This window comes from Spermophilus citellus (genome assembly GCF_964194105.1).
Source record: "Spermophilus citellus genome assembly, chromosome: 16".
NCBI lineage: Eukaryota > Metazoa > Chordata > Mammalia > Rodentia > Sciuridae > Spermophilus > Spermophilus citellus.
Window position 1 is genome coordinate 34,555,723 of NC_138196.1, and position 27,416 is coordinate 34,583,138.

At 41.6% G+C, this 27,416-nt stretch overlaps 1 protein-coding gene across 8 annotated transcripts in view; it reads left to right on the forward strand.

Annotated features, from left to right (window-relative positions):
• The window catches only part of PLEKHA2 (pleckstrin homology domain containing A2), an 83,105-nt gene extending 55,772 nt beyond the window's left edge, over positions 1–27,333 (forward strand). For 6 of the 8 annotated variants that reach the window (XM_081269165.1, XM_081269163.1, XM_081269162.1 and 3 more), the window contains 8 exons: positions 1,042–1,139; positions 8,957–9,097; positions 9,617–9,763; positions 10,076–10,144; positions 10,541–10,611; positions 14,432–14,495; positions 22,326–22,403; positions 23,265–27,333. In XM_081269165.1, coding sequence (XP_081125291.1) covers positions 1,042–1,139; positions 8,957–9,097; positions 9,617–9,763; positions 10,076–10,144; positions 10,541–10,611; positions 14,432–14,495; positions 22,326–22,403; positions 23,265–23,627 — 1,031 coding nt within the window. In that variant the 3' untranslated portion in view covers positions 23,628–27,333. The remainder of the gene's footprint in view (positions 1–1,041; positions 1,140–8,956; positions 9,098–9,616; positions 9,764–10,075; positions 10,145–10,540; positions 10,612–14,431; positions 14,496–22,325; positions 22,404–23,264) is intronic. The other 2 variants (XM_081269166.1, XM_081269167.1) reach the window with 2 other exon arrangements.
• The last annotated feature ends 83 nt before the right edge of the window (positions 27,334–27,416 follow it).

Sequence of the window (27,416 nt, forward strand, 5' to 3'; positions counted from 1 at the left end):
CAGTATCAGGGATGACATATGAAGCAGAGCCTTTCAGTGGGTGACTCCAATCATTAAATTGTGAATTTGGTGGATCTGTCATTGAATTGTTATTTAGTCTCCGCTGAGTTTTCACAACTGTACTCAATGCTATGAGCAAATGCTGACAGATCATTTGTGTATCTAGGATAGATCTGAACGTAACCTTCAGGGGGCAGAGGTGTTTCTTACTGTGTCACTGCAGTGGCCTCAGCTCTCAGAACGATTCCTGGTGCATCGTGGGTGCTCAGCAAAATTTTTTTTTTTTTTTTAATGAATGAATGAATTCTGTCTACTTCATGAAGATTTTTTCCTATAATACAGGCTGATGTTGGGAGAGTGAAATTGTCCCTCGAGTCATCCTCTCTCCCAGCTTCCAGTTGGTTCAAGTTCCTTTGGTGCACTTACTCTCCCATATCTTTCAAATATTATTACTAAACTCAAAAATGACTCAGGTTTTGTGGTCAGCAGAACTAATATATATATATATATATAAAATAATGAGCCCAGAAGTAAATGGTTGACCTAACGGAAAGACAATTGAAAATGAGGCCTAGGGCACAGATTAGTTCTCTGGCAAGTTGTGTTCCACTTCCCAGTCACGGGCAGGACTCTCAATCCAGGCCTGTGGAAGCAAAGCACTGGGTCCATAATTCTGTGTGTGTCATGTGACTGTCAGTCTCTTAGCACTGGTGTAAAGTTGTTCTGGGGTGTATCTTCTTGTTGGCAGACCAGCAGCCTCATCACCACAGAATAGCACATCAAGGCTGCTGCTCATGTTGTCACATGCCATGCTTTGGCCAATGAAATAGTCCTTACTTTTACAGATGGGAGAGACAGCAGTTGTCACCTGCTGCTTCCTGAATATCCATACAAGTGACTTAACATCACAGGGAATTTCTTGATCTGCTGTGTGGACTTCATCCATCTTGTCACCTCAAACACCTTAGGTTTGTGGAGACTTCTTGTGTGCCATGTAGTCTGACCTGGAAATTTCTCTCTCCTTACCTGTGACTTTTACAGTCATCAATGCCCTGTCTCAGAGGTATTTTCTTCAAGCCAATGACCAGAAAGACCTGAAGGACTGGGTTGAAGCCCTGAACCAAGCCAGCAAGATCACTGTACGTATGATTGCTTCTCCTTTTTGTAGTAAAAGTGCCCCTTCTCAGTTGTAGCCTGTTGGGGTGGGGGAAAACTCAGAGGGCAGCAGGGACTTTCCCAGGAGCTCAATTTTCTCCTGCCTCAACATTCTCCTACCCCTTGGCTCACAAACCACAATTTGACCCAAGAGTTTGAGTTTGAATCAAGTTCAAGGGGAAGTTTATGGAGGGTCCCCTTTGTGCTTTCTGGGAGGGCTCCTGGTCAGTCATGTTCTGGGTAATCCTGGAATGCTGATTCAGAATGTGGTAAGATTGGAAAATGGATTGCTGACTCCGACAAGTAGAGTAAGGGGGAAAGTGTTTCGAGAAGGGAAGTCAGAACTTCTGTCCTGACTTGGGGGATACTCTTCTTATTTACGAGGCCACCTGGAGGATCAGGCGGGCTATTTACCAGTCTGTCCTGGAAAAGTCTTCCATTTAAAAGTCTCACGAAACAAGTTCATGGACTATTATGAATACTCTTGTTTTCCTTGACGTGGCTAATGAAGAATTATTCTTTCCTTGACTTGGCTAATGAATTATTTCTTTTCCTTACAAACACAAAAAGAGAATAGGAGGAGTGAGAATTTGGGAGAAGGAATATTACAGTCAGCTTTCCATTAGTATGTCAAAATAGCTTATAAGGATGAAAGGTTAATTTTGGATCATGGTTTCAGAGATTTTAGTTGATAGTAGGCTTGGCCTTGTTGCTTTGAGCCCCTGTTGGCACAGGGCATCATGGTGGGAGTATGTGGTGAAGGAGGCCTGTTTACGTCATGGCAGCTGAGAAGCAAAGAGAGAGACAGGAAGGGGCTGGAGTGTTATTATACATTTCAGAAATATGCCCCCAGTGACTTAACTTCCTCCCACCAGACCCCACCTCCAGTTCCCAGCAGCACGGTTGTCTAGTAGCCAGACCTTCAATACACAGATCTTTGGGGACACTTATCCAGCCATGGCAAAAACCTATGTTTGGGGGAAAAAAGAAACCTTTAAGGCAGACAAGGCAGGCAGATTCTTGACTTCCCAAACAAGGCTTGTTTGCTGAAAAGTTTGAATTTCTCTATTATATAGTCGGAAACATTTACGTGAGTGACTTCCAATAATAATAACTATGTGCCAGGGCAAACGTTATCCCAGATACTCACGGTTCCTGTGAATAAATTAATAGATGAAATCTGTACAACTATGTAGCATTTTTGTTGATAGACCCAACCAGAGTAAAATTGAGTCTCTTAAGTTGTTTAGCTGGTTAGTTCTTATTCTGGTAAACCTTGGAAAACCCATGAGAAGAGAGAGTAAGGCAAGGAGGGGGCACAGAGGCAGTTGCTAAGTCACACGCTCATGTGGGCTAGCCGTGTGCTTATGTATGTGGGTCTGGAGTGCTGAGTATAGTAAGTGTTTTCTGCAGGGAGGTCTTCCTCAAAATCTTCCAGAATTTGAGGTTTCTCTCAATGCTAATACTTGACTGTTGTTCTGAGTTTCTTCCTAGGTTCCCGCCTCCACTCTTGCTAGTAAACAGATCTGGACAGTCCACAGCAAAGAGCCTCTTTGATTTGCTTTTCTTTCCTCCCCGCTATTCCTCTTCCCACCAGTGTGCGTGCGCCCCCACCCCCATGCTGGGGTTTGAAATCAGGGCTTCACACATGCTAAGCTCATGCTCTACTCTAACCTTCTTAAAAAAAAAATGGCTAGCTTAAACCCTGGGCCTCATGTGTGAAAAATACATGTTTCTACCACTGAGCCATACCTTCTCCTCCTTCAGCTATTTGTCTTTCTTTTGTGCCTTGAACATAGAGTTGCTGAAATCATCCAGTGTCTCCTGCCTCTTCTCTGGCCTCACAGAGCAGAAGTGACAGGATGCAGGAGTGGGAGGGAGCCTGGTGGAGCCCAGAGGACAGAAGATGGAAAACGTGCTGGAATGTCAGAGCCTCCGTCAGTCTCCACTGTCCCCAGGATCTCCTTGTTTTCCTTGGCTTAGTTATATAGTGGACCTTCTGTATCTGTAGATTCTTTAACCAGCCGTAGATCAGAAATATTTTTAAAAGCTGCATCTGTATTGAACACGTGCAGACTTTTTTTCCCTATCATTATTCCCTAATCATTATAGTAAAACAACTATTTCCATACCATTTATATTATATGAAGGTATTATTAATAAGTCATCTAGGGTTGGTTTAATGTATATGGGAAGATGTGCATAGGTTCTATGCGTATACTGCACCGTTTTATAGAAGGGACATGAGCATCTGCAGATTTCGGTATCCTAGGGGGATCCTGGCACAAATCCCCCTGGATACCAAGGAGCAGTCATGTGTCTTGTCTCTTCGCCTCTCCTGCCAAAGGTTCTGTGGAATGGAAGGACCTCCTAAATCTTTTTGTATCCTGAGAGGATTTACTCCTTTTTCCTCTTTTTTGTAGCATCTGTCCTTCCATATGGAGTTGGAATGAGTTGGGCAGATGTGGAGCTCTGACACCATGTGATGAAATGCGTATTTATTTTAAGACACCATATGTGCAAAGTGAGGCACCAGACACTTTGGGGGACACAGATAGGAAGGAGTAAACAGATAATGTAGTGAGCGGGGCTCCCACTCATTCATCCTTCATGGCAGTCTTGTGAGGTCAGCAACTGGTAGAGTCGGAATTCTAACCCAGGTCCCCAAACTTCCAAGACCTGGGAGTTTATAGTTTATAAAATCATTACAAATAAGCACCAGTAGTAAAATACGTCAGATTACACACCACTTTTGCATATGGCTTCATTTTAGCCTCATAAAAACCTCAAGTAAGAAGGGCAAGTATTATTATCCCTATTTATAAGTGAGGAAATGGAAATACCTAGAGATTAAAGTACTTGCCCAAGGTCATGGAGCCAGGATGGATCCAGTTTTTCTACCCACAGATCACTGTTCATTTTATGCTGTGGTCCCTAGGATTGAAGACATGTTCAGCATATGGTATTTAAAGAATTGGATTCTCTCAGAATATTAGCCTTCCTGTATTCATTTTCTAGGGCTGCTGTAACAAACTAGGTGGCTTAAAGCCAGGGAAATGTATTCTCTGACAGTTCTGGAGGCTAATGTCTGAAATCAAGGTGTTGGCAGGGCTGCAGTTCCCTCTGACTGCTCTAGGGGAGACTCTTTCTTGGCCTTGCTGCTTCTGGTGGCTTCCAGAGATCCTCCACACTCCTTGGCTTTTAGCTGCATCACTCCATGTCTACCTCTGCCTTCTTCCCTGTGTGAGGACACAGGTGTCCTCTCTTCTTATAACACCTATATAGGTGTCCCCAGTTGGACTTAGAGCCCAACCTAAAACAGTATGACCTCATCTTAATTTAACAAATTACATCTTCAAAAACACCGTTTTCAAATAAGATCACATTCTGAGGTTATGGGTGCATAGTTTTATTCAGCTCACTACATTTCCCAAAAAAGCTGCAAATTAAATGAAGCACAGCTTTTTCCCTGAAACTCAGTTATTCCTCATAGTATTATAACCACACCAGACAGGAAGAAAAAGGAGTCCTTGTGAATTTTATTTCACGTTGCAGGTGAGACGCACATGGATCTCTCTCATCCGAGGATACTCTGCAGATGGGTGGAAGAGGCACACTGCTAATTAGGCCTCTGGAATATGGATGCCCAAAAGAACAGCCTTGTTTTCAAGCTATACTGCTCGGTTGTGGTTGAGATTCTTTTCCACAGGCTGACTTTCAAGTCTCAGGATGTAAAACTTCCTTAAAGCCTCTACATGGTTAGTTAGAAGCAGCCCAAGATACAGGGACATAGTAGTGACAACCCCATGGCCCATGTGTGCTGACAAGATTCTAAGAAACGCAGCAGCTGAGCGTCTTTGTCTTTTTCTGTCTTCAGCAACTAAATAGTTCCTTCTTTTCCAGGTTCCAGGAATTCATTTGAATGATTTGGGGAAATTACTGCTGTTCCATGGTGATGATATCACTAAATACCCCAGCAAAAATTAATATCCCTAAAAAAATTTGATCCCACAGTGACAAGAGTAACAGAAAATTAAAAAGTACCCCTCGAGTTGGTAGTGATATTTAGCAAAGGGGAGCAAGCATCCACAGGGCAAGTTACTCAGCTTTAATGAGCTTCAATTTACCTCATGAATAAAATGGAGACAATCACACCAACTTGATAAGACTGCCTAAGAATTAGAGATAATGCAGTGAATAGCTTAGTAGCCTGCCTGGCACTGAATGGGGCCAGGGTGGGGCGGTGGTGGGGTGTCCCAAAGTTGTGGTAACTGCTCTGAAGAAGGTGGAATTTCTGGTATGATCTGTAGAAATCATCTTATGTGTGTCCACAGAGTGGATTGGCCAGGAAGAGAGGTCTCATCTTCTTTCTTGAGACCTACCATAAATCACAGTGGTCTTATACTTCACGCTCAGTGGACACCAAATGGTGTGGTCTTTGGTCTCTGTCCTGGGCAGAGTTTTCCCGTAGCTCTGAGCTTGGAGCTCTTGAAAGTGTCTGGCTGCTTACGTCTCTCTGACTCACAGGCTGTAGAGGAGGTGGCAGAGGACTTGGGCTTCTCTCCTGAGATGGATAGCTCCTTGGCTAGGAGATAGACACAGGGTGTTGTTCCTGTGAATTGGCTGGGAGTCACTTCTCAATCATGGCTTCAGGCAAATGATTCGACTGTTGGGCCTCTCTTTCTCTCTTATAAAGTGAAAGATTTTGTCAGAGTTTTCAGACTCTAGGATAAGTGAGTGAATTGGACAAGGATGAAAAAATAGGACAGTAGAAATGAGGATATTGAAGAAAATGGTCAGGACTGTGACAGAGTGAAGACTGCACTCCCCATCTCGTAAAAGGATTGCTGCTAAGCTGAAAAATCTGGATTTTTTTCAATGTGAAAATGTTAAACGTACATTGAAAAATACACTGTATAGTCAAACAAAACTGTGTGGGCAGAGTCTGCTTGTGGCCCACCAGTTTGCAACTTCTGGCCAATGGTTTCTAGCTAATTATAAAAATTCTACGATTTGCTCCATTACACTATTATAACTGATGAGGAGAAAGAGCTCATTCTTCAAAAAGGACTTTTTTCACCATTTGTGAAATATTAATTAAAAATTTTCATAATACATTTATATTCTTATTTGTGTTTCTAGAGCATTTAAATGTGTGTACCACTTGAGAACTATAACAACTATTCTAACATCATGTTGTTCCCCTTTCCATTTTATTGAGATGACTTTATAGTTTAGATCTTGAATGTCCTCCAGAGGCCTACGTGCCTTAGCCCATTGTGCTTTGGGGAGGTAATGGAACCTTTAAAAGATGGGACCTAGTAGAAGGAAGTTAGGTTATTGGGGGGTGTGCCATTGAAGGCGATATTGAGATCCTGACCCCTTCTTGTCTCTCTTTACTTCCTGGCTTCCATGAGGTAAATAGGTCTCCTCCACCATAGGCATCCACCATGATGTACTGTGTTTCCACAGGCCCAAAGCAATGGGTCCAAGCAACCACAGACTGAAACTTCTAAATCAAAACAAACCTTTTTCCTTATGGAAAGTTAACTAATAGATGGTTTAGGCCTACAGAGGTTCAATGATTTGCTGAAGGTCACTCACATTGTTGGTGACAGGTCAGAAGTTATACTCCAGGCCTTCTGGCTTCAAAGCTCATGCATCCCTGATTTTATACCTTATACAGATTGGCTACCCCTTATCTGAATCTCTTGGGACCCAAAGTTTTTTGGATCTTAGGTATTTTTCAGATTTTGAAATATTACATGGAAAAATCTTGGGGATGGAACCCAAGTTTAAACACAAAATTTATTAATGTTTCATATATATATATATATATTATACACATTACCTAAAGGTATTTTTTATTATGTTTTTAGTGTACCTGTATTTTTAAAAATTTTTTTGTTCTTTTTAGTTATACATGACAGTAAAATGTGTTTTGACATATCATATATACATGGAATATAACTTCCCATTTTTGTGGTCGTACATGATATGAAGTTACACTGATTGTGTATTCATATATGAACATACGAAAGTTATGGATTCATTCTACTGTTTTCTTATTTCCATCCCATCCCCCTATCCATCCTGTCCAATCCAGTGAACCTCCTCCTATTGTGATTCAGGATCTGCATATCAGAGAAAATATTGGGCCTTTGGTTTTTGGGATTGGTTTATTTCATTCATCTCCATTTTTATCCATTTACCAGCAAATGCCATAATTTTGTTCTTCTTTTAGCTGAATAATATTACATTGTGTGTATATACCACATTTTCTTTATCCATTCATCTGTTCAAGGGCACCTCGGTTGGTTCCAGAGCTTAGCTATTATGAATTGAGCTGCTATAAACATTGATGTGGCGCATCACTATAATATGCTGATTTTAAGTCCTTTGGGTATATATCAAGAAGTGGGATAACTGGGTCAAATGGTGGTTCCATTCCAAGTTTTCTAAGAAATCTCTAAACTGCTTTCCAGAGAAGTTGCACCAATTTGCAGTGTATGAGTGAGTGTACCTTTTTCCTCACATCTTTGCCAACGTTTATTTTTACTTGTATTTTTGATAATTGTCATTCTGACTGGAGTGAGATGAAATCTTAGGTAGTTTTAATTTTCATTTCTCTAACTAGCAGTGTTAAACATTTTTACATATATTTATTGACCCTTTGTATTTCTTCTGTGATGTGCCTGTTCAGTTCCTTGGCCCATTTATTGATTTGGTTATTTGTGAGGTTTTTTTGGTGTTAAGTTTTTTGAGTTCTTTATATATCCTGGAGATTAGTGCTCTATCTGAGGTGCGTGTGGAAAGATTTTCTCCCATTATGTAGGTGCTCTCTTCACATTCTTGATGATTTCCTTTGTTCTGCAGAAGTTTAATGCCATCCCATTTATTGATTCTTGATTTTACTTTCAGGGCTTTAGGAGTCTTGTTGAGGAAGTCGATTCCTAAGCTGACATGATGGAGAATTGGGCCTGCTTTTTCTTCTAGTGGGTGCAGAGTCTCTGATCTAATGCCTCAGTTCCTGATCCACTTTGAGTTGTGAATGTACCTGTATTTTTGGCTGCAAGTCATCACATGAAGTCAGGTGTGGGATATTCAGAGTAGGGATGCTCAACCTGGGCATGTGCATTTGTGGGTGTGCATTTGTGCATACACATGTGGCACTGGGGGTGGAACTCAGGGCTGAGCAGATGCTCAGCAAGTGCTCTGTCACTGCTACACCACAGCCTTCCCACGTGCATTCTTAGCTGTTCCACCTGATGAGCTGGCTCCCTCCCATCTTTGCATTCCTTTTCCCTTTTTTGCCCTCCAGGTTGCAGATTCAACAGCTGTTCTGTGGAGACCTCTCCCAACTGCTCCATTTCCTGTAGTTTCCCTGTAGCACTCTGCCTCAGCTCTCACTTTCTTTCTTTATGGCAGGCACCATCATTTGTAGATACTCTGAATGTTTTTCTACCCAGTTTTGGGTCAGTCTCACTTATTAGTTTTTGGTTCCAGAAGGGCAGGGACTCATGTCTGTTTTGTTTGATGTTTAATCTCTTGTTTGCAGCTGTGGAAGGGCTGGCTTGTAGTATAGGTGCTCCGTAAATTTGTCAAGAAAGAGTGTAATAGGTGTGGAGGGGTTGCTGGCTGAACTCATGTTGAGATATGGATCAATGGAAGGACTGCGGAGGAGATAGGAGTCTTACTATAATTTGGTACATTAGCTTTTCTTCCCACCCTGTCTTGCTCTTGGCTCCCCACTTTTCCTAAGCCTTCTGTTCCCCACTGACCTCACTGTCATTCTTCCCAGGTACCCAAAGGTGGGAGCCTTCCCCTGGCTACTGAAGTTCTCAAAAGCCTAACGACTCCTGCAGCCCTAGACAAGAAGCCACAGGTGGCCTACAAGACCGAGATCATCGGAGGGGTGGTGGTCCACACACCCATCAGCCAGGTGCTGGGGCTTGGCTCGGGCTGCTGAGGGTGGCAAGGATATGGAAGTATCCATGATGTGCCAATCATGTGCATCGAGGAGTGTGCCAAGAAAAAGATAGATGGGAGTAGGGGAGCTAGCGCAGAAAGGTGATCAGAAGAATACAGTGCAGGGTGGTTGTGAGTAATGGTGGTGCAGAAATCAAGGCCAGTGCATCTCAAAGTTGTGACTGTACAAGACTCAGGAGATGACTTGTAGGATAGCAAATAAGGCTGCTGTCCCTCCTCCCATTCTGGTATATAGGCCTTTTTCTGGTTTGCATTTTCTATTCTTCCCTTTCATCTGGGTCTGTCCAACATCCCTGAGTCTTACTGTATGACAGTACCCAATAGAATGTCTTATCCAGTGCAAAGTCAATGTTTATTTATTCTTTGACTAACATAAAAAAAAAAAAAGAGATCCAAACCGAGGGAGGGAGAGGGGGCTGTGCCTGCATAGAAGAGCCAGGGAGGTGCTAACCCTGACACTGTTTCCTTGTAGAATGGCGGGGATGGACAGGAAGGGAGTGAGCCAGGGTCCCATGCCATCCTTCGAAGGTCTCAGAGTTACATCCCCACATCAGGCTGCCGTGCTTCTACTGGGCCTCCCCTCATTAAGAGTGGCTACTGTGTGAAGCAAGGGAATGTGGTGAGTGCCAGCACAGGTGCCCATCAGGGTTCTGGTGACTCCTTGGAGCTAGTGGGTGTGGATGTAACAGAGGGGAGGGGAGAACGAGAGGAGGAGCTACAGTCCTCTGTGCTAGCCGCTGTCCAAGCCTGTGTGCTTTGGGGACCAACTGTTGGCCTGATGTGTCACATATTGCTTCCGAAAGGAAGCCTTTGCTCCTGTTCCTTGTGGTAGCCTGGCTTCCACGGAGCTGTGACCCTGGGAGTTTTACATTAGAACACCCTCTGCAATGCTGGGGACAGCTTCCCAATATCCGGCTCTTTTTCATTTCAGCGGAAGAGCTGGAAACGTCGCTTCTTTGCCCTGGATGACTTCACCATCTGCTACTTCAAGTGTGAGCAGGTTGGTAGTAGCTTTGGGGGGCCTTTCTGAGAGGTCATAGAAATGAAGAGGTACATGAATACACACCTGTAGGAAAGTGTGAAGGAGTGGAGACATGGGCACATACAGACTCCAAAGGTACCTCTGTCTTATGACCATCCATCTTATTGCCCATATTTACCATGATATTAAAGTGACCTTAATGTCCCTCTGTCTTCAGTGCAGTAAGCTGCTGGGTGGAGCCACAGAATAGCTTAGATTTTTTTTTTTTTTTTCTCTTAGTGATTGTTCTGAGACCAGGTTGTTTGTCATACTGGGGTTAGCCAACCGTCTCGGAGAGAGGGGCATTTGTTAGCTGATCTGGGCCATTGGGTTGTGGGAACAACCTCACTCATTATCTTTCCCTTTTTCAACCAGGACCGAGAACCACTGCGCACTATATATCTCAAAGATGTTCTCAAGACCCATGAGTGTCTGGTCAAATCTGGGTAATTAGCTCGGCTTATTTTTTTCTTTTCTTTTTATTTTTTTTGGTCCCAGGATTGAGCCCAGGGTCACTTAACCACTAAGCCACATCCTCGGCTCTTTTGTACATTTATTTAAAGACAGAATCTCACTGAGTTGCATAGGGCCTTGCTAAGATGCTGAGGCTGTCTTTGAACTTGCCATCCTCCTCCCTCAGCTTCCTGAGCTGCTGCGATTACAGACTTGCGCCACTGTGCCCAACTTCTGCTTACTCTTTTCTGATCAAAACCTCCATTTTCTTTCTTAAATCTTCATTTTGTACCCTTCTGAGGCTCTCTTTCAGAGTCGTCTTCTGGGGACAGGGGTGTAGCTCAGTGGGAGAGGGTGGGCTTAGCATGTACAAGGCCTGCACCAAAAAACACAAAAAAAAACCCACAAGAAAATAAACAAAAACCAAGAGCAACAAAAAATTCCTTCCAGGAGCAAGGTAAGGTAAGGACCCTCATATCTTGTGGCTGACTCACTGTATCCAGGCTGTTACAGGGATGAGATCACACTGAGCAAACTTACCTTTTCCCATTAGGTAATAGTTCCTTAGGAGATGAGACTCTAAAATAATCTCTCTTGGAGGAAAAGAAAAAATATGGTAATGAGAAAGGGAAAGGGAGTGGATCTCAGATGCTTCTCAGGTGTTAGAGGCTTTTCCTCCAGGAGGACGAGGCTAAGAGGAGAACTTTGCCTTTAGATGACTAACTGCAGTGCTGGTCAGATCACTGCTGATGCCAGTGCTTCAAGCCTAAATTTCTGTGGCCTCTTCTCCTTTAGACCTTGAAGTCCCATTAACACAAGGGTGACTCATACCATTTCCAGGTTACTATCATTGGGCAGGATGAGCCAGTTTTTGTTGTGATTTTTTTTCTTTTTCTTCTTTTTTTTGATGCTGGAGATGAAACCTGGGGCAGTTTGTGCATGCCAGGCAGGCAAGCTCTCTGCCACTGAGCTATACCCCCAGTCCTGAACAAGTGTTGTTGTTGTTTTTTCCTAAACAAGTGTTTTTTTTTTTTTTGGTAGTATTTTTTTTTTTTTACACAATAACTTTATTTATTTGTATGTGGTGCTGAGGATCAAACCCAGGGCCTTGCATGTGCAAGGTGAGTGCTCTACTGCTGAGCCATAACCCCAGCCCCTAAACAAGTGATTTTAATATGTTCCTCTTAGGAAATGGTTGCCTTTGAAGTGCTGTGGTACATAGCATGAATTGGGGACTTGACAAGGGAATAGCCCACATTTAACCCCAAATACAGATATCCCCAGAACTATACTATACAGACCTCCAAGGGCATCTGGCATGTAGAAATCCTCTTTTTTGGCCATCAGTGTGCAGTCTTAGAACCCTTGTGTTTGTTGTCCTGTGTTCTGTAGACTATGCATGCAGAGCTCACATACATCATCACAGAGACTATTAGCAGCAGGCAGTCTATTCTCCCATGAAGGCATGAGACAATATTACATGAAAATATCATGCTGTGGGACCCAAGGAGGCTGGGGAAGAAACATTGGACTGGGTCTTGCAAGTGGCAGTTGCAGAGTTTAGAGGATTGGGGAGGTTCCCAGTGATAATTTATAATTTATGAAAGTAGCTGAAGACGGAAGTTCCAGATGTGTGGCTCCAGAGGGAGGCAGTGGGCAGAAGAAGAATAGGGCATGATTAGATCCTGGGAGATCCTTCATGGTTGCTGACCTGAAAGGCTTGTGCAGGTGAGAGATCACCTACATGTTGAGGTAGCTTAGAGAACCAAAGTAGGGTTCCATCCTAAGATCCTTAAGTTTTCCCTAACTCTTATTCTGACAGAATTGCACTAAGCTCTTGAGTGAAAGAAGTCAGGGAGTTGAAGCCAGCTGGGAAGGGACCTGCAGCTTCCAGGTCTGGTAGATGGTGTGGCTTCTCTAGAATCCAGTTAGGAGAATTCAGGACATCTGGATAGTCAATGTACGTAGAATTGAAAGGGAATATGCAGCTGTGAAGGAAATGTGAAGGGGGTGCTTTCCTTTCCTCTCTGTATTCGATTTTGTGATTGCATTGCATATGCATTAATAGTCTAAAAGGTTAAATCATTTTAGCCACCAAAGAGCCATCTCTATTCAGAAACACTATGTCAAGTGCTATGCTTTATACTAGATGCCTTCTGTATCTTTTCAGTGACCAGCTCAGCAAGGGATGTCTTCTCATTTCTATTAAACACTTGGTTACAAATACCTTTTCCTTGAGTAGAGTCAGATCCCCCCACCCCCACCCACCGACATCAGCTGAACGTGTGGCGTTTTCGGCACTGCCCACAGTGGCATCTGCAGACCATTGTAAGAAAAGACATCATCTGCCAGTATTGGGTGCTTCACCAGTGAGCAAGATTCCCAGCCCTTTTTATATTTTATTTTGAGACAGGATCTTGCTCACTTGCTGAGGCTGGCCTTGAGCTTGTGAACTCCTGTCTTAGCCTCCTGAGTTGCTGGGATTATAGATGTGCATCACCACAAGCAGTGGAATTTGACCCCAGTTCTTTCTGACCAGTGGTGTCAGTCCTTTTTTATGCAGTACCTATTGTCACTGACCAACCTCCTGCCAATTCCTTCCAAGTCTGCATTCAAAAGTCGACACCTGCTCATGACCAGTCCTTTCTAGGAATGAGTCTGATTCTTTGTGTGTAACACAAAATTTACTAACGTCTGATTGTGTAGTCTTGCTCTCTTAGGTTCTTTTATTGGGTAGGAATTATATTTCCTGCAGCCACTGGATAGACCCAGCAGGCATTTAATATTGTAAATGATTTTGGCCAATTTGAGGTTTGTCCCTGAGCATCTGTTATTTCTTATTCTCTTTTTTGCAGAAGTCAGAAAACCCATATGTACTTTGAAGCAGATATTAAAGTGGTTTACTCTCATCTTCATTTCTGAGCCCAGGACAGAAAGCAGGAATTGAGGATAAAGTTGCTGCTCAGGGGGAGGAAGGCTGTAGAAGTGGAGAATTTGATCCTTAATAGAAGCAAATGGCATTGGAATATTTAAAAGCCTAGACTCTGGAATCAGACTTGGGTCCAGTTCTCTGGCACCATCCACATATATATCATTTAAACTCTCCAAGCCTGGCTTTCTTCATCTATAAAGTATGGAAAATCTTTAGATGCCTCACGGGATGGCTGTGAAGATTGCATAACATAGGGTGGTAGCTGTTAACTCAGAGGCAGAGCACTTGCCTAGCATGTGTGAGACACTGGATTTGATCCTTAGCACTGCATAAGAAGGAGGGAGGGAGAAGGGATGGATTGAAGAAAATAAAATTGTAGGAGGTGGGGGGTGTGATGGATATTAAACAGGAGGTTTTGGAAGGAAAGAAGCTTTAATCTTGTTGGAACTGGTGGTGGTTGGGGGGGCGGTGTCCATCAGAATAGCAAAGAATTCCTGAGACCTTCGAAGAGATGAGGCTGGAGGGAATCCCCAGAGTGTTTTTGAGGCAGTGGCTAAAGGAGGAATGGCCTGGACACCCCTGCCCATCTTTTATTTTTTATTTATTATTTTTTTAAAGAGAGAGAGAGAGAGAGAATTTTTTAATATTTATTTTTTAGTTTTTGGCAGACACAACATCTTTTGGTTTTTTTGGTATGTGGTGCTGAGGATCGAACCTGGGCCACACGCACGCCAGACGAGCGTGCTACTGCTTGAGCCACATCCCCAGCCCCCATCTTTTATTTTCAATGGTAGTGGATGCTGGTGCCTAGACTTAGTATCAGTGAAGCTCAGAATATATGCCAGTATGCCCAGTAACTTCCTTTCTCTTTCTCTGTCTAGTGATCTCTTAATGAGGGACAACCTGTTTGAAATAATAACAAGCTCCCGGACCTTCTACATACAGGTAAAGTGCTCACCCAGAGAAGACTAGCATTCCTTTTCTGTTTACAGTGTATTTATAGACCTCGCCCTTTCATTTGCTTTCTCTTTTCTTTTGCTTGAGGTTTCCATGTGGTAAATTTAGCCCCTAATAGTCTTGAGTCCCATTTTATTCTAAACAGGATGTTTGCCTGAAGCTTCCCAACCATAAAATAATAAAGCAGGTTGAGCCACTGTACTGGAGAACGAGAGTTTCTACCAACTGCTCTCAGCTGCTGGGCTCCAACTGAGCAGAGAAAAGGAGAACTGGTCAGGGATTTCACTTCTGCTTTGGAGGGTATTTATAAGTCCTGTCTGTGTATGGACATCACTGTGTGCGAATGACAGAAGCACAGAGGGCCCTGTGCAGGCACCAGGTGCAGAGCCCAGCTGCACAGAGAAAGCCATTGTTTGGATTCTGACAGTTCACTTATCAGAAGCTTCTCCCCTCCACCCACGACTTTGGAGTTGTCCCAACCCCTTCTAAAGTCATAGGAGCTAGCAAGGCAGATTTCCAAGCAGGGCCTAGACATTCAGGGCCAAGTCCCTAGCCCAGCCTGCCTGGCGATCTGCAGAGAGTATGTTGATCTCCTGCATTGTGCTGATGAGGGATTTCTAACATTAAAACTGATGCACAGTGTGCTGGCTTAAATGCAGGCTGCCCAACTCCAGCTTTTGTGTTAGGCAGCTCTCTTTCTTTTCTACTCCCCACTAAACACCCTCCTTTCTGTAGGGGATCAGACCCTTTTCCTATTTCTTGGGCAGTGGCTCCTGTGATTCCAGTGTTCCTCTGCCTGCACCCAGCAGACATAATAGTGGACTGAATCATCAGCAGACAGTGCCCATTCAGACAAGCACGTACCTTCCAGGAAGAGATGAGGGGAGGCTTTGGAGCAAACTGGACTGGGGAAAGGGTCACTGTGGTATTAAAGTTACTTATTCACTGGCACCATGGTCATGTAGGGACAAGGTTGAGCCTGTAGATGCAGCAAGGGAGCGTCTAGTCCTTGCACTCAATGGAGTTTGTAGAGTAATGCTCAGGATAGCTAGGCATTTTGTGTTGGTTTAGGGTCACCACATTAAAACAGAACCAATCCTGAACCTAAGAGAGAGTTCTAGCCAAGTTAACAGGCAGTTAAAACCCAATGATGGGGTAGGGGAGGGAGTTTGGATAGGTGAAGCTGAGGTGTGTTTGTAGGGTAGTACAACTGTTATATGCCATAATGTTGAATGTGTGGCCTAGAACTTTACGGCACAAAGAGTCAACCTTAATATATTCAAGTTGAAAAAAAAAATTAGGAGGTCAGGTGATCACTGCATGAAATGCCAAATGTGCCAAAATATTTTAAATGTATTCCAAATATGAAACGAGCTCCCAGAAAGGAGTGAGGGAATACAAATCAGAAAATAGTGTGATTGGCATGATTGCTGCCAATAGGACTTGTAAGAAGGTCTTTTCTGCAAGTCTTAGGGAGGATTTCCTGAAGGAAGATACATCTTTGCTGGGTCAGGGGAAGAATAGTGCAGGCAAAAGAGTAGCACTTATGATCAAGAGCCTGGAGGTGAAGGAGTAAAGAACCTGAGGGGGCTGGGCAGCTAGGTGCCTTGGTAGACAGTTTGTGCTTTATCCTGAGTTAGTGCCTGGGAAGTTAAATGAAGGGACTGCCCCGTCAGGTTTGCCTTTAAATATGGCATGTGGACTTGGGCAAATTATTTAACTTTCAGAGCCTCGTTTTCCTTAACTGTAAAATGCTGTTTGTAGATTGTGTGGCCCAGTGCAGTGCAGAGGACACAAGACAAGGGAGGACTAGGATTTGGTTGGATGAAGGGAGAGAAAGGGGAGAGGTCCGGATAATGCTCAGATATTTAGCTTGAGTATCAGTGTGGCTGATGGTGTCTGTCACTTTCATGAGAACACAGAAGGGGGAAACTGCTAAGGGGATGGGCATAGGTGATTGTGAATTTACAGTACTTGTGAGATTTCCAAGGAGACATGTTGTGAGGACCATTGACTAGTTGATGCTTAACACATTGATGATACTGAATATCTGTCAAGTGAATGATGGTGCTGGTTGTAAGATAGTGATTATAAGAAACTTGGGCTGAAGATATTGATTTATGAAACACAAAACCCAACCAAGAAATGTTCAGAAGACATTGTATTATCTACATGAGTGTATACACGATTCCTGAAAGAGGCTTATCACTTCTGTCCTCCTTTCCTTTCAACTCCCCACATTTCTAGGATAAAAGGATACTGGCACCACCCTGAACAAATTATGAATAAGTGATCAAATTAGTTTATAACACCGAACTCAGAATGGAAAATAAGAGAAGATATAGATGAAAATAATCATTAAAAGTATTTGTTAGTTCATTTAGAAGTGGAAACTATAAACTCACTATAAGCTGTTATATTAACTTATTATATAAGTTATCATGAAAAATAGCTTTCTAAAAATTATCAAGAAAAGAAGTAGTGTTTTTATATTTTTGTAAATCTCTTCAATGGCTGAGCTTAGTAGATGACAATAGGATTCTCATTATCTGCTTCTGCATTCTATCTGTGGCCATATGTTGTTTTGATTAAGAAATATGAAAGTCTGGCTTTACACAAATATGTACTGGAAAATAGTTTTTTAAATATCCTTTTTAGATAATCTTGAATATTTTTCTTTGATTCTATACCAAAGCTTGACAAATGGTAATTTCTTGATGTTTAGATACAATGTGGAATCTGAAGTAATATCTATAAACTTTTATATTCTTACATTAGAATCTGTTAGTCAGTTTTACACTTCGAATAGATACTTTTTATCCATGCCAGCCTGCATTACTCATTTGGAAAATACTGGTCTCACTGAGGTACGCAGATCTTCAAAATGTTGACTCATTTTATTATGTAATATTTAAAAATCACAATCTTTAATATTACTAGCAAAGTTTTTATGTATGGAAATTTGTTGAGCTCATGGAGATAGGGACAAGTCTTCTGAGATTCTAATTTTTGCTTGGAATGCTCAACATTTACCATTGGCAAAAAAAAAAAAAAAAATACTGCCATAATTTGTCCTCAGTGTTATAGGCTCATTTTCTTCATTTTTGAAGAAAAAATACTGCCAAATTTCTAAGTGTGAATAAATTAGACTGAGTTCATGTGTCAGTTATTTGTTCCAAGTGAAAATCATGTGCAAAGGGTAAAAGAATGTGACTACTTCTGTAGTTTGGTGCTGAGGTGCCAGAAGTTTTACCTACCATGCCATAATGGCTTTCTGACCTGCCTCCTAAGTTAGGCTCAGTACATCTGCCAAAAAGAACTGTCTTCTGCATCTGGGAAAGCTATCTGCACGAGCACAGTGATCTTGGCAGAAAAAAAAACAACTCTATGGACAGAGAAGAAAGACTTGGGATGGATTCTGACTATTTAATTTGTATTATGTGTACTCTATGATCTCACATGTTATCGTCTTTGCTATTAAAAAGGGGGGGGGAAGCAATCATTTATTGATGTTCCAGACATAGTGCTAAGCAACTTATAGGCAGTGTACCACTTAATTCTCCACCATCCCTGAACTTATCTCCATTTCACATGAGAACCCGGAGTCTCTGAAAGTAAATTATTTGTCTGGGTTCATATACCCAGTAAACCAAGGAACCAACTGTGAGGCTAGAGCAAGACTGGCTCATTTGTGTAAGAGCAGTTGGTCCAGAACCCAAGATGTAGAGGGTGTGGCTACAGGAACCAGAGAAGTTTGACTTTGTATCAGGGAAAACCAACTTGGGGTTGGGTCATGGTAACCAAATATTCAGGATCCGGCAGTAATCAGGTATCAAAGCAGGTGGAAAGGTGAGTGCTTGAGAAGCTTGTCAGCAGGCAGGGAGTTCTCAGTTCTGGACGGGGCTTCAAAATGAGATTTCAATTCTTGGGGTGGAAGGCCAGCAGGGGTCACCCCTTCCCCAGTCACAGAGGGCCTGGGGTATTAGGCAGCTTACTATGAGGAGGACTCATTATTCAAAATGAGAAATAAACAAACAGATCTTGATAACTTGGCATGAACCCACTTGTCAGAACTAGAGTGCTATGAGCTGGGCACAGTGGCACACACCTGTAATCCCATTGACTTTGGAGGCCCAGGCAGGAGGATTACAAGTTCAAGGCCAGCCTGGGCAATTTAGCCAGACCCCATCTCAAAATAAAGAAATAAAAAGTGCTGGGGATGTAGCTAGTGGTAGAATGCCCCTGGGTTTATTCCTCTGTTCAACACACATATGATTCACCTCCCACCCCTCAATAAACCTGGCGTGCTATGTCAGGATAGGAGCAGCAATAAGGGGATTCACAAATTATTTGCAAAATATTGGGCCTAAAACTCTCTGGATCCTCACTGATTATGCAGACTGCAAGCTGAGTGACATCACTTGGGAGTGCAGTCAACACAGTCATATGTGACGGGGTTGTGTCTAAAGATCGGGTACGTTCTTGAGAAGAGGGCAGAGGTAGTCCTCTGTTGGGACAGGTAGCCTTCAGAAGTTGGAAATGGAAGGAGGATCTGCCAAAAGATTTAGGATGGGGCATTGGCAATAACCAGAGGTGGAAACTAGATACTTTTTGCTGGTGGGCTCCATAATTCATTACTTCAAACCATGATGCATCTGTTATCCTGCTGGGATTATAGTAGATACTCAGTAAAAAGTTAGTTGGACTTCAAGAAAACCACAGGCTAAATGACTCGTTTTAATACTCTTTGTCCCTCTCATCTCAAAAATGTTGTCAAAGGTAGAAACCTTACTTTTGAACCAAGCACCAGAAACAAATGCACACACAAATGCACTCCAGGAAGAGGAGAAGGTGTTAGTTTGGCATTTCCCTTTTTGTTCTACCCAGTTTTAAGCATTCTTTAGTCTCTTAGTGATTTACATGATGGGTGGACCTCAGCTCGAATTTTTACCTCTGGTTCGTGAAGCTACCTTGTGATGTGGTTTTAAGATTTTTTTTTTTGAGATTTTGATGAAAAGTAAGTAGAGGCTTTCCATAAAAAGTAGATATCTTCGTACTCCATAATTCTTTTTTGTGTGCATTACTAGGATTGGACCCAGGGATGATCTTCCACTGAGATATCCCCAGCCCCCCAACCTTTAAAAAAATTTTGGTATGGAGTTTCACTAAATTGTCGAGGCTGGCATCAAACTTGCAATCCTCCTGCCTTATCCTCCCAGGTCATTGGGATTGTGGGTGTGTGCCACCACACCTGGCCATAATTTTTGCATATAATATTTTATGTTTCATTGAATTTTTTTGCCCCAAATATGGACCCTAGTTCTTAAAGCTATAGAGATTGTTAATGTGATCCCAATAAAATAATATTCTCTTTCTTCCAATATGGAATCAATTGTAATATCTGTTCTTCTATCTAAATTGTATTTTAAAATAATGTTTAAATAACATTATTTAAAAATAATGGTTAAAACTACTAATAGAGACTGCTAATATAGTTTCTAAAATAGCAGTCTGTTTCCACTGGGCACAGTGCACACACATACCTGTAATCCTTCCAACTCTGGTGGCTGAGGCAAGAGGATCATAAGTTTGAGGACAGCTTGGACAACTTAGTGAGACCCTGTCTCAAAATAAAATAAAAAGGGGTAGAGGTATAACTAAGTTGTAGAGCACCCCTGGGTTCAATCCCCAGTATTGTAAAATTAAAATAAATAAATAAATATATATATATATATATATATATATATGTTCTTTCTATATGGGATCAATTGAAATACTTGCTTTTCTCTTTGAATTATATATATAATATACATATAAATTATATTTGTGCTGGGAATTGAACCAGGGCCTTTGCACATTTCAATCATGGACTCTCCCACTGAGCTACATACCTCAGTCCTGCATTGGACATGGTGGGGGACATTTTACTAGGATGGTGGAAAGAGTAGCTTATTGGATTGCCCTCATGGGAATGTTCCAGTCTGTTAAATGAAAACGTCAAATCTCCTTTGTGTATGGGAGACGTTTGTTTTTCCCTCAGCTCCTGTTTATCTTTTCCTTTGTCTTCCAATATTCTCTGTACCAAATCATCATTTGTTTCCCTAGAAGAAAAAGCCCTAGTAAATGCTCTTCTCCTCATGAACAATTACCTCCATCTCATTCAAATTCTGAATAACCTTTTTTTCTATCCATATATATTATATAATCTGATCCTGACAATTTGATCTTTTGAAATATGATTTATATGCAGTTTGAGGAGAAAAAGGTCTCAGGGAGAGAGAGCAGTGAACAAATGGTAGAATTTAATGCATTATTTTCTTCTCACGTATCATATAATATTAATAAAATTCCTAATAGCCTTACAGAGTATCAAACAGGCTCAAACATTTTTACCTAATTGAGCTTCCACTAGTTCTACCTATAGAACAAGGTATTTCTAATCAGTAAAAGTTTGGAGACTTGTTATCCTGGTTATCATTTTGGACTAAGGATGAATTTATCTTTCTCTTGGGAAACTACGAGGTTTTCAAATAACTGGAAAGAGTCGGGGGGTTGTTGTGCAAACACATTTGCAGGCATAGCACATGTGAGAGGTGTTCACCTCGGGCCCTTGTTGCTACACACTTTTTGACCTAGTGTCCTTGATCACTGTCTTTGCACATGTCCAACTAAGAAGGGTTTGTTTTGAAGTGACAGGAAAGAGTAAGTGCGAATTTGAGGATTAAAAAGCTAATCAACCAAACCAAACCTGGTCATGTTCTATCCTGATAGAAAGCAAATAAAAGGAATCATTTTGGGCAAGGAAGAAGTAAGGCGAGGACATGGAGAACTTTGAGGGTTGGAATGTGATGTTTGTACAAACTTTTGCACATGCATGCAAAAAGAGTTGTGTGGGACTCTCAGAGAAGGTGCCAGAGGAAGCCTAACAAATGTCATTTTCTGGAGGTCAGGGATTTAGTCCAGTTTTCACCTCTGTGGCTAGCATCTGTTGGAGCATATAACACTTACATAGGGCCCTTGGTAAACGTCTGCAGATTTCACTTGAACTCAGCTCTTCTCGAGCTGTGAAGTGCTGAGAAGCTCTGCCTGTAGTGGCTAGACTGCTTTATTTTTCTTCCTCTTTTCAGAGGCTCTGCTGCCCCCTTCTGGGCTTAGTAGGTTATTTCTGGGGAAAATACTTGGATTCCTCAGCGTGGTCCTGCATATTCCCAGATCCACAACTTTTGAAGTCTGATGGATTTTTTCAGGACAGACCCAAATAGTGTGTGCCTTGATAAAAGCCCCATTTCTGGAGATCATACATATAATTATACATACCTTGGATTTGCACAGGAATTTGACTTTAATGAAATTGAAAGTGGGATTATTCTCTTGAGATCATTATAGTGGAAAAATAGCTATGTTGAGATTGAGAGTAAGAAGAACTCAAATCTAGATCAGCTATAAACCTTAAACTTTGGCCTTTGGGGCCTCATTTTCCTTTTCTGTAAAACTAGGAGGGCATTTTGGGTCAGTTCTTTTCCAGGAAGAGCAAGGAACTTCCAACAGGGGGACACTGCACTAAGCTCCCCCAACCCCAGCCCCTGCTCCTGCCCCACTTTATAACAACTCTACTTTGAGGGATTTTATTTATTGGGTGTCAAATAACATATTGCAAGGGGAAAATGCCTTCAAATCCTGCAAGCCACTGGACTAGATGATTTCCAAGATCCTTTCCAACTCTAATGGTGTGATTTTATGAACTCACAGTTGAGTCAGAGTCTTGAAAGCTGAAATCACAGTCCAGAAATGTCCATAAGTGCTGTGGGTGTTTTGCAGGCGGATAGTCCAGAAGACATGCACAGCTGGATTAAAGAGATTGGGACAGCTGTCCAGGCCCTCAAGTGCCACCCCAGAGTAAGTCACTTCCTTTCTGTTGCACAATGTCAACTTGGAGAACTTCTCCTTGAGCGGGTGTGTTTTATTTGGTGATGTAGGCAAGCAGCCCAGGCCCTAGATACAGCTGAAGCCACAGACTGACTTGTTTTTCTCTTTCTACTAATTTTTGGTTTTGTTTTTCTTTTTGGTTGTTGGAAGAAATGAGGTACTGTTGGTCAGAAACATAGAGTTTCTTTAGGTCTCGATGCTACACAGACCCTGATAACGTGGAGTGAATTCTGGTGAACCTTTTAACTTTTTTATTTTTTGAGGCAGGATCTTACTATGTGGCTCAGGCTGGCCTTGAACTCCTAGGTCCAAGTGTTTCTCCTGCTTCAGCCTCCCGCGTAGTACGAACCATTGTACTTGGCTTTGCCACACGTATTTGATTTTTTTTAATGTATTTTATTGATTTTTTAAAAATAAATGGCAGCAGAATGCATTACAATTCATATTACACATATAGAGCACAATTTTTCGTATCTCTGGTTGTATATAAAGTATGTTCACACCAATTCGTGTCTTCATACATGTACTTTGGATAATAATGTCCATCAGATTCCACCATCATTTCTAACTCCATGCCCCCTCCTTTCCCCTCCCTCCCCTCTGCCCTATCTAGAGTTTGTCTATTCCTCCCATGCTCCCTGTCCCTTACCCTATTATGAATCAATCATTTTATATCTCATATTTGATTTTTGTAGACAAGCGTCTCTGGACCTATGAGGTGGTGATCCTGGGTGGATATTTTTTCTTGGGGCTTTGGGATAAACATTGTCAGGAAAAGCTCTTACTTTCCTTTGTTTGTTTTTTTTTTTTCTTGCCTTTTTTTGTTTCCAGGACATATCCTTTTCCAGATCCATTTCTTTGACTCGACCTGGAAGTTCCAGCTTCACAGGGGGGCCTAACTCTGTCTTCTGCAGAGGGCGGCCACCTGTGGAAGAGAAGAAAACCCTCTGCAAAGCCCCTTCTGTGGCCTCTGCTTGGCAACCCTGGACACCTGTCCCCCAGGCTGGGGAAAAGCTGCATCCAGCTGAAGAGACTCCAGAGGACTCTTTGTTCATGCCTCGACTTGGGGAGAGCAGTACTGCTGGGGTGTTGTCAGGCTCCCGAATGAGGCACAGATCAGAGCCCCAGCACCCCAAGGAGAAACCCTTTGTGTTCAACCTTGACGATGAAAACATACGGACCTCTGATGTGTGATGAAGCACAGTGCCATGGGAGGAAGTGGGGGAGGGAGGGAGGACTTGAGAGAAAGAGGCCGTGGCTCATTTTCTCTCCTTGTTGGAGGACAGTCAGAGCCCTTAATGGCACTCATGATTCCTGTGGAGCTGTGTGGGAGGGGCCCAGCCAAGTGGCTTTTTTTCCCCCCCTTTTTTTTATATTATCAATGCAGTATATTTAATTTGGGGGAAATCACTAGGTTAGATCTGTAGGCATACTCAGTGAAGAGAGGGCAGCTTGCCTCTTGTTGATCTATTCCAAGGTCTTTTGTGTGATGGGCTATCTTTAGCATCTCCATTTCTGAAGAGGTTGGGAGTCATTTCGCCCTTACCAAGTTTTACTTCCTTGTCCTTGTTTTTAGTTTTTTTGTTTTTGTTTTGTTTTGTTTTGTTTTGTTTTCAATCTGGGCACAGGCTCTTAGGCCAGTCACCTGGTTTTAGTCCATACCTATGTATTGGTTCAAGTTTGCGAAGCAGGTAACTAACCCAGCTGAAAGGCTGAAAGGCTTCAGAGTAGGGGAAAACCCAGATTCTGGCTTGACAGGGAGCCGTTCTGAGAGGTAGTGTTTAGAATCTGGAGGGCGGCCTTTAGAATATGTCTGCAAGGGTGGGTCCCCTACAATACCTCCCAGGAGAAGAGATGGGGATCTTTTGTGAGGCCTGAGGAATAATTCAACACTACTGCATGAGCCAGTTTTGAAAATTACTCTGTTCTCTTGATGCTATGACCCCAAATGTTCTAGATTGAGGAACAGACCCATTAGAATTGTTTCTTTATCAGGCCCCGAGGACCGGTATATCAGTGTTAAATACTATGACTGTTGAGAACAGAACAGACATTTCCCTTGATAATGGTGTTACTTGGAATGTGTGGGGTTGGTAAGCGTGTGATAATTCATGTGTGTGATAGATCAATCTCTATCTCAGAGTTTTAGATAGGTTAAAAGCAGGTGCTGAGAAGAGATGGATCATCCTGCTAAGTTTTTAAATCCATGTTTTCTGGATAGGAGAAAAGTTTTATTCTGGCAAAGACAGATTGCCTTGAGTCCTTGCCTCACAGCTCTTTTTGATGGGCCAACATTTGTCTAATTTAATTTAAGTGCTGTTTATTATATACCTTGGCAGATTTGCTTTCTTTTTGTCCTTTCTGTTGCCCTTTGGATGGAGTTGTGTGTGCTTGCATGATCAGACCCTGTAATCTGATGAGGTTCCATGTGGAGAAATACAAAGATAATCTTGAGATTATATTTTAGTGGAATAAAAATGGGGCATAAAAGCATTGATTTAGAGATTACGAATTACTGACTAGAGATTTCCCAGGAGGTTGAGTTGCCCAAACAAATTTGAGGGCATATTTTCTTCCACTGGATAAGATACTATTTCTAATGTCCTTGGGCACATTTGCCTATCCAGTTTCTTTAGTGCATTGCTATCAGAAACTTAGGAGGGTTTCATAAAGGGATAGAGAACTTGGCTTATTTCTATCAGTAGCTTTCATCAGCTAGATCAGTTAATCATACTTTAATTGAAAATAGTGACTAGAGGAAGAGACTAAGCATTTTTTCCTAAATAAATCCCGGCTCCTCCTTGTGTCCATATCTAATGCAGAAGCAAAAACACTTGAAGAAGAAATTTTTAGTGGCTTTGAAAAGAATCATGTTCTTCCAGGTAGTGCTGTTTTTCTGAAATGTGTTTCACATTGAGAACTCTTTCTGATTTCACTGTGTTGGAGCTGTCCTTCACTTAAGTTTAGTCTTGTGGTCTTAATCTAAAAAGAGAAATCTACTGGATCTTTCTCTTTTCTTCCCATCTTCTTTTAAAAATAAACTCTTGTGTACTTTTTTCCTCAGAAATTCTTAGTTTGGGAATTATTTATTTATGAGTGATCAACCTACTTTGAATAGCCTGATTTTAAGAAACCATTCCAGATTTTTAAAGTTCCTTGTCTCTGGTTTCACCTTCAGATTTTTCTCAAGAAAATTATTTGGCTAATAAATACAAGTGCACAGTATGTGATGTGGAACTAATGAAAATAAATTAATGTTTTAAATCTCTTCAAACATTCCCTGACTCATGGAAATGATGTCATCTCTTGGTGTTTAAATTGTGAAAATATACCCATTTTCTTTTTGTAAATCTCTGCTAGGTTACTACTGCTTAAGTAATTGACCATTATAGTAAGCTGATAGAATTCTCATTTAGTAAAGTCTGTTTTGAAAGGGTGTTAAATATAATCCAGCTAGTATTATCTTAATAAAGGGAAAACAAGGACTTTTATTGGTATATACTTAGGAATACTTGGGAATTCCAAGTTAGAACATCATTAACATAGTTATAATATCAGGAAAATAAAAATATCTTCCATAAAGCCTAAAAGCATTACATTTTCAAACCTTATTTCAAAATTCCATCTTTGTCCATATTTCTTACCTTCTGGCCAGTTTCACACCAGAGCCTTTTAATATGAACCAAAGATGGTACATATATGACCATAGCATTTAATTGAATCAAATAGAAAAAAATGGGTTGGGGATGCCATAGGGGTTAGTGGCTAAGTGCTTAAGCTCTGGAATAAATCTGGATTTTTTAAAAAAAGGAACTAAAAAAGGTACAGCTTTTTCTTTGGGGAATGAAACTTTATCTGAATTGGCTCGCTCTTTCTTTTTTTTAATATTATGTTTTAGTTATAGTTGGACACAATGCCTTTATTTTATTTTTATGTGGTGCTGAGGATCAAACCCAGCACCCTGCACCTGCGAAGCCAGCACTCTACTGCTGAGCCACAACCCCAGACCCTGAATTGGCTCTTTCCATGAGGCTTTTGAAGTTGTCCTGACCCACATATGTGTAATAGTATTTCAGGTGGTCTTTTCTATAGCTGAACTGCTTACCATCCATTATTCTTGAAAACTTTGATGGACTCGCTTACTTAAGGTGAGATGATAGTTGGTAAAAATAGTTTCCCTTTTGCTTTCTGTGAGACATTGTAGGGGCACATCTTGGAGAATGACCTCAGGTCAAAATAGTGGAGTTATACTTCTACTTCAGAGCAGAATGCTGAGCTCATATGAGAAAGAGTAGATTTAAGGTGTAGAGTCTTAGTTTACTGGAAGAAAAAGTTGGGTTTTTTTTCTCTCTGAATGTGCTCTGATATGTATTAAAATGACCCCATAAATAAATAGCAGATTCAGTAGGTAAGCAGGGGGGTATGATGAGTTTGTTTTCAGTGTTAACCAGATAAACAGGTATATGGACACATTAATAGCATTTTGGAAATTTAATTTCTCAAGTCAGCTTTCTTTATTAACTTTAAACATGTCAGAAACGAGCAGGTTTATTAAATATTTTCTACCAACATCTTTTTTTCCCCTTGGTCCTTTTTTTTTCTGTGTTATTGCCTGTAGCAATTACAGTCACACTCGATAGGTAGAGTTTGAATGAAGCAACTGTTTGGCAAAAACATATTATGTGACCCCTTCCCCCTCTGCTTATGAAGATGTGGCATGATGTTGTGTTATGTTGAACCAAACTGTTTCAGCTGTGAAATGCACTCACTGCAAGCACTGAGCTGAGTGCATGGAAACTGTTATGCTTCTCATTTTATGTGATCTCCTAATTGGTATGTAGCAAAAATAATTTTCTAAAACTGTTTTGTTGCTTGTTTTGTAATAAAACCATGTAAAATACTGTAATACGGTTGTGTGTTTTCTTAATACCGACCTTGGGTGGGTGATGGCTCTTGTCAGTTTGCCCTCAGTATTGCTTTAAC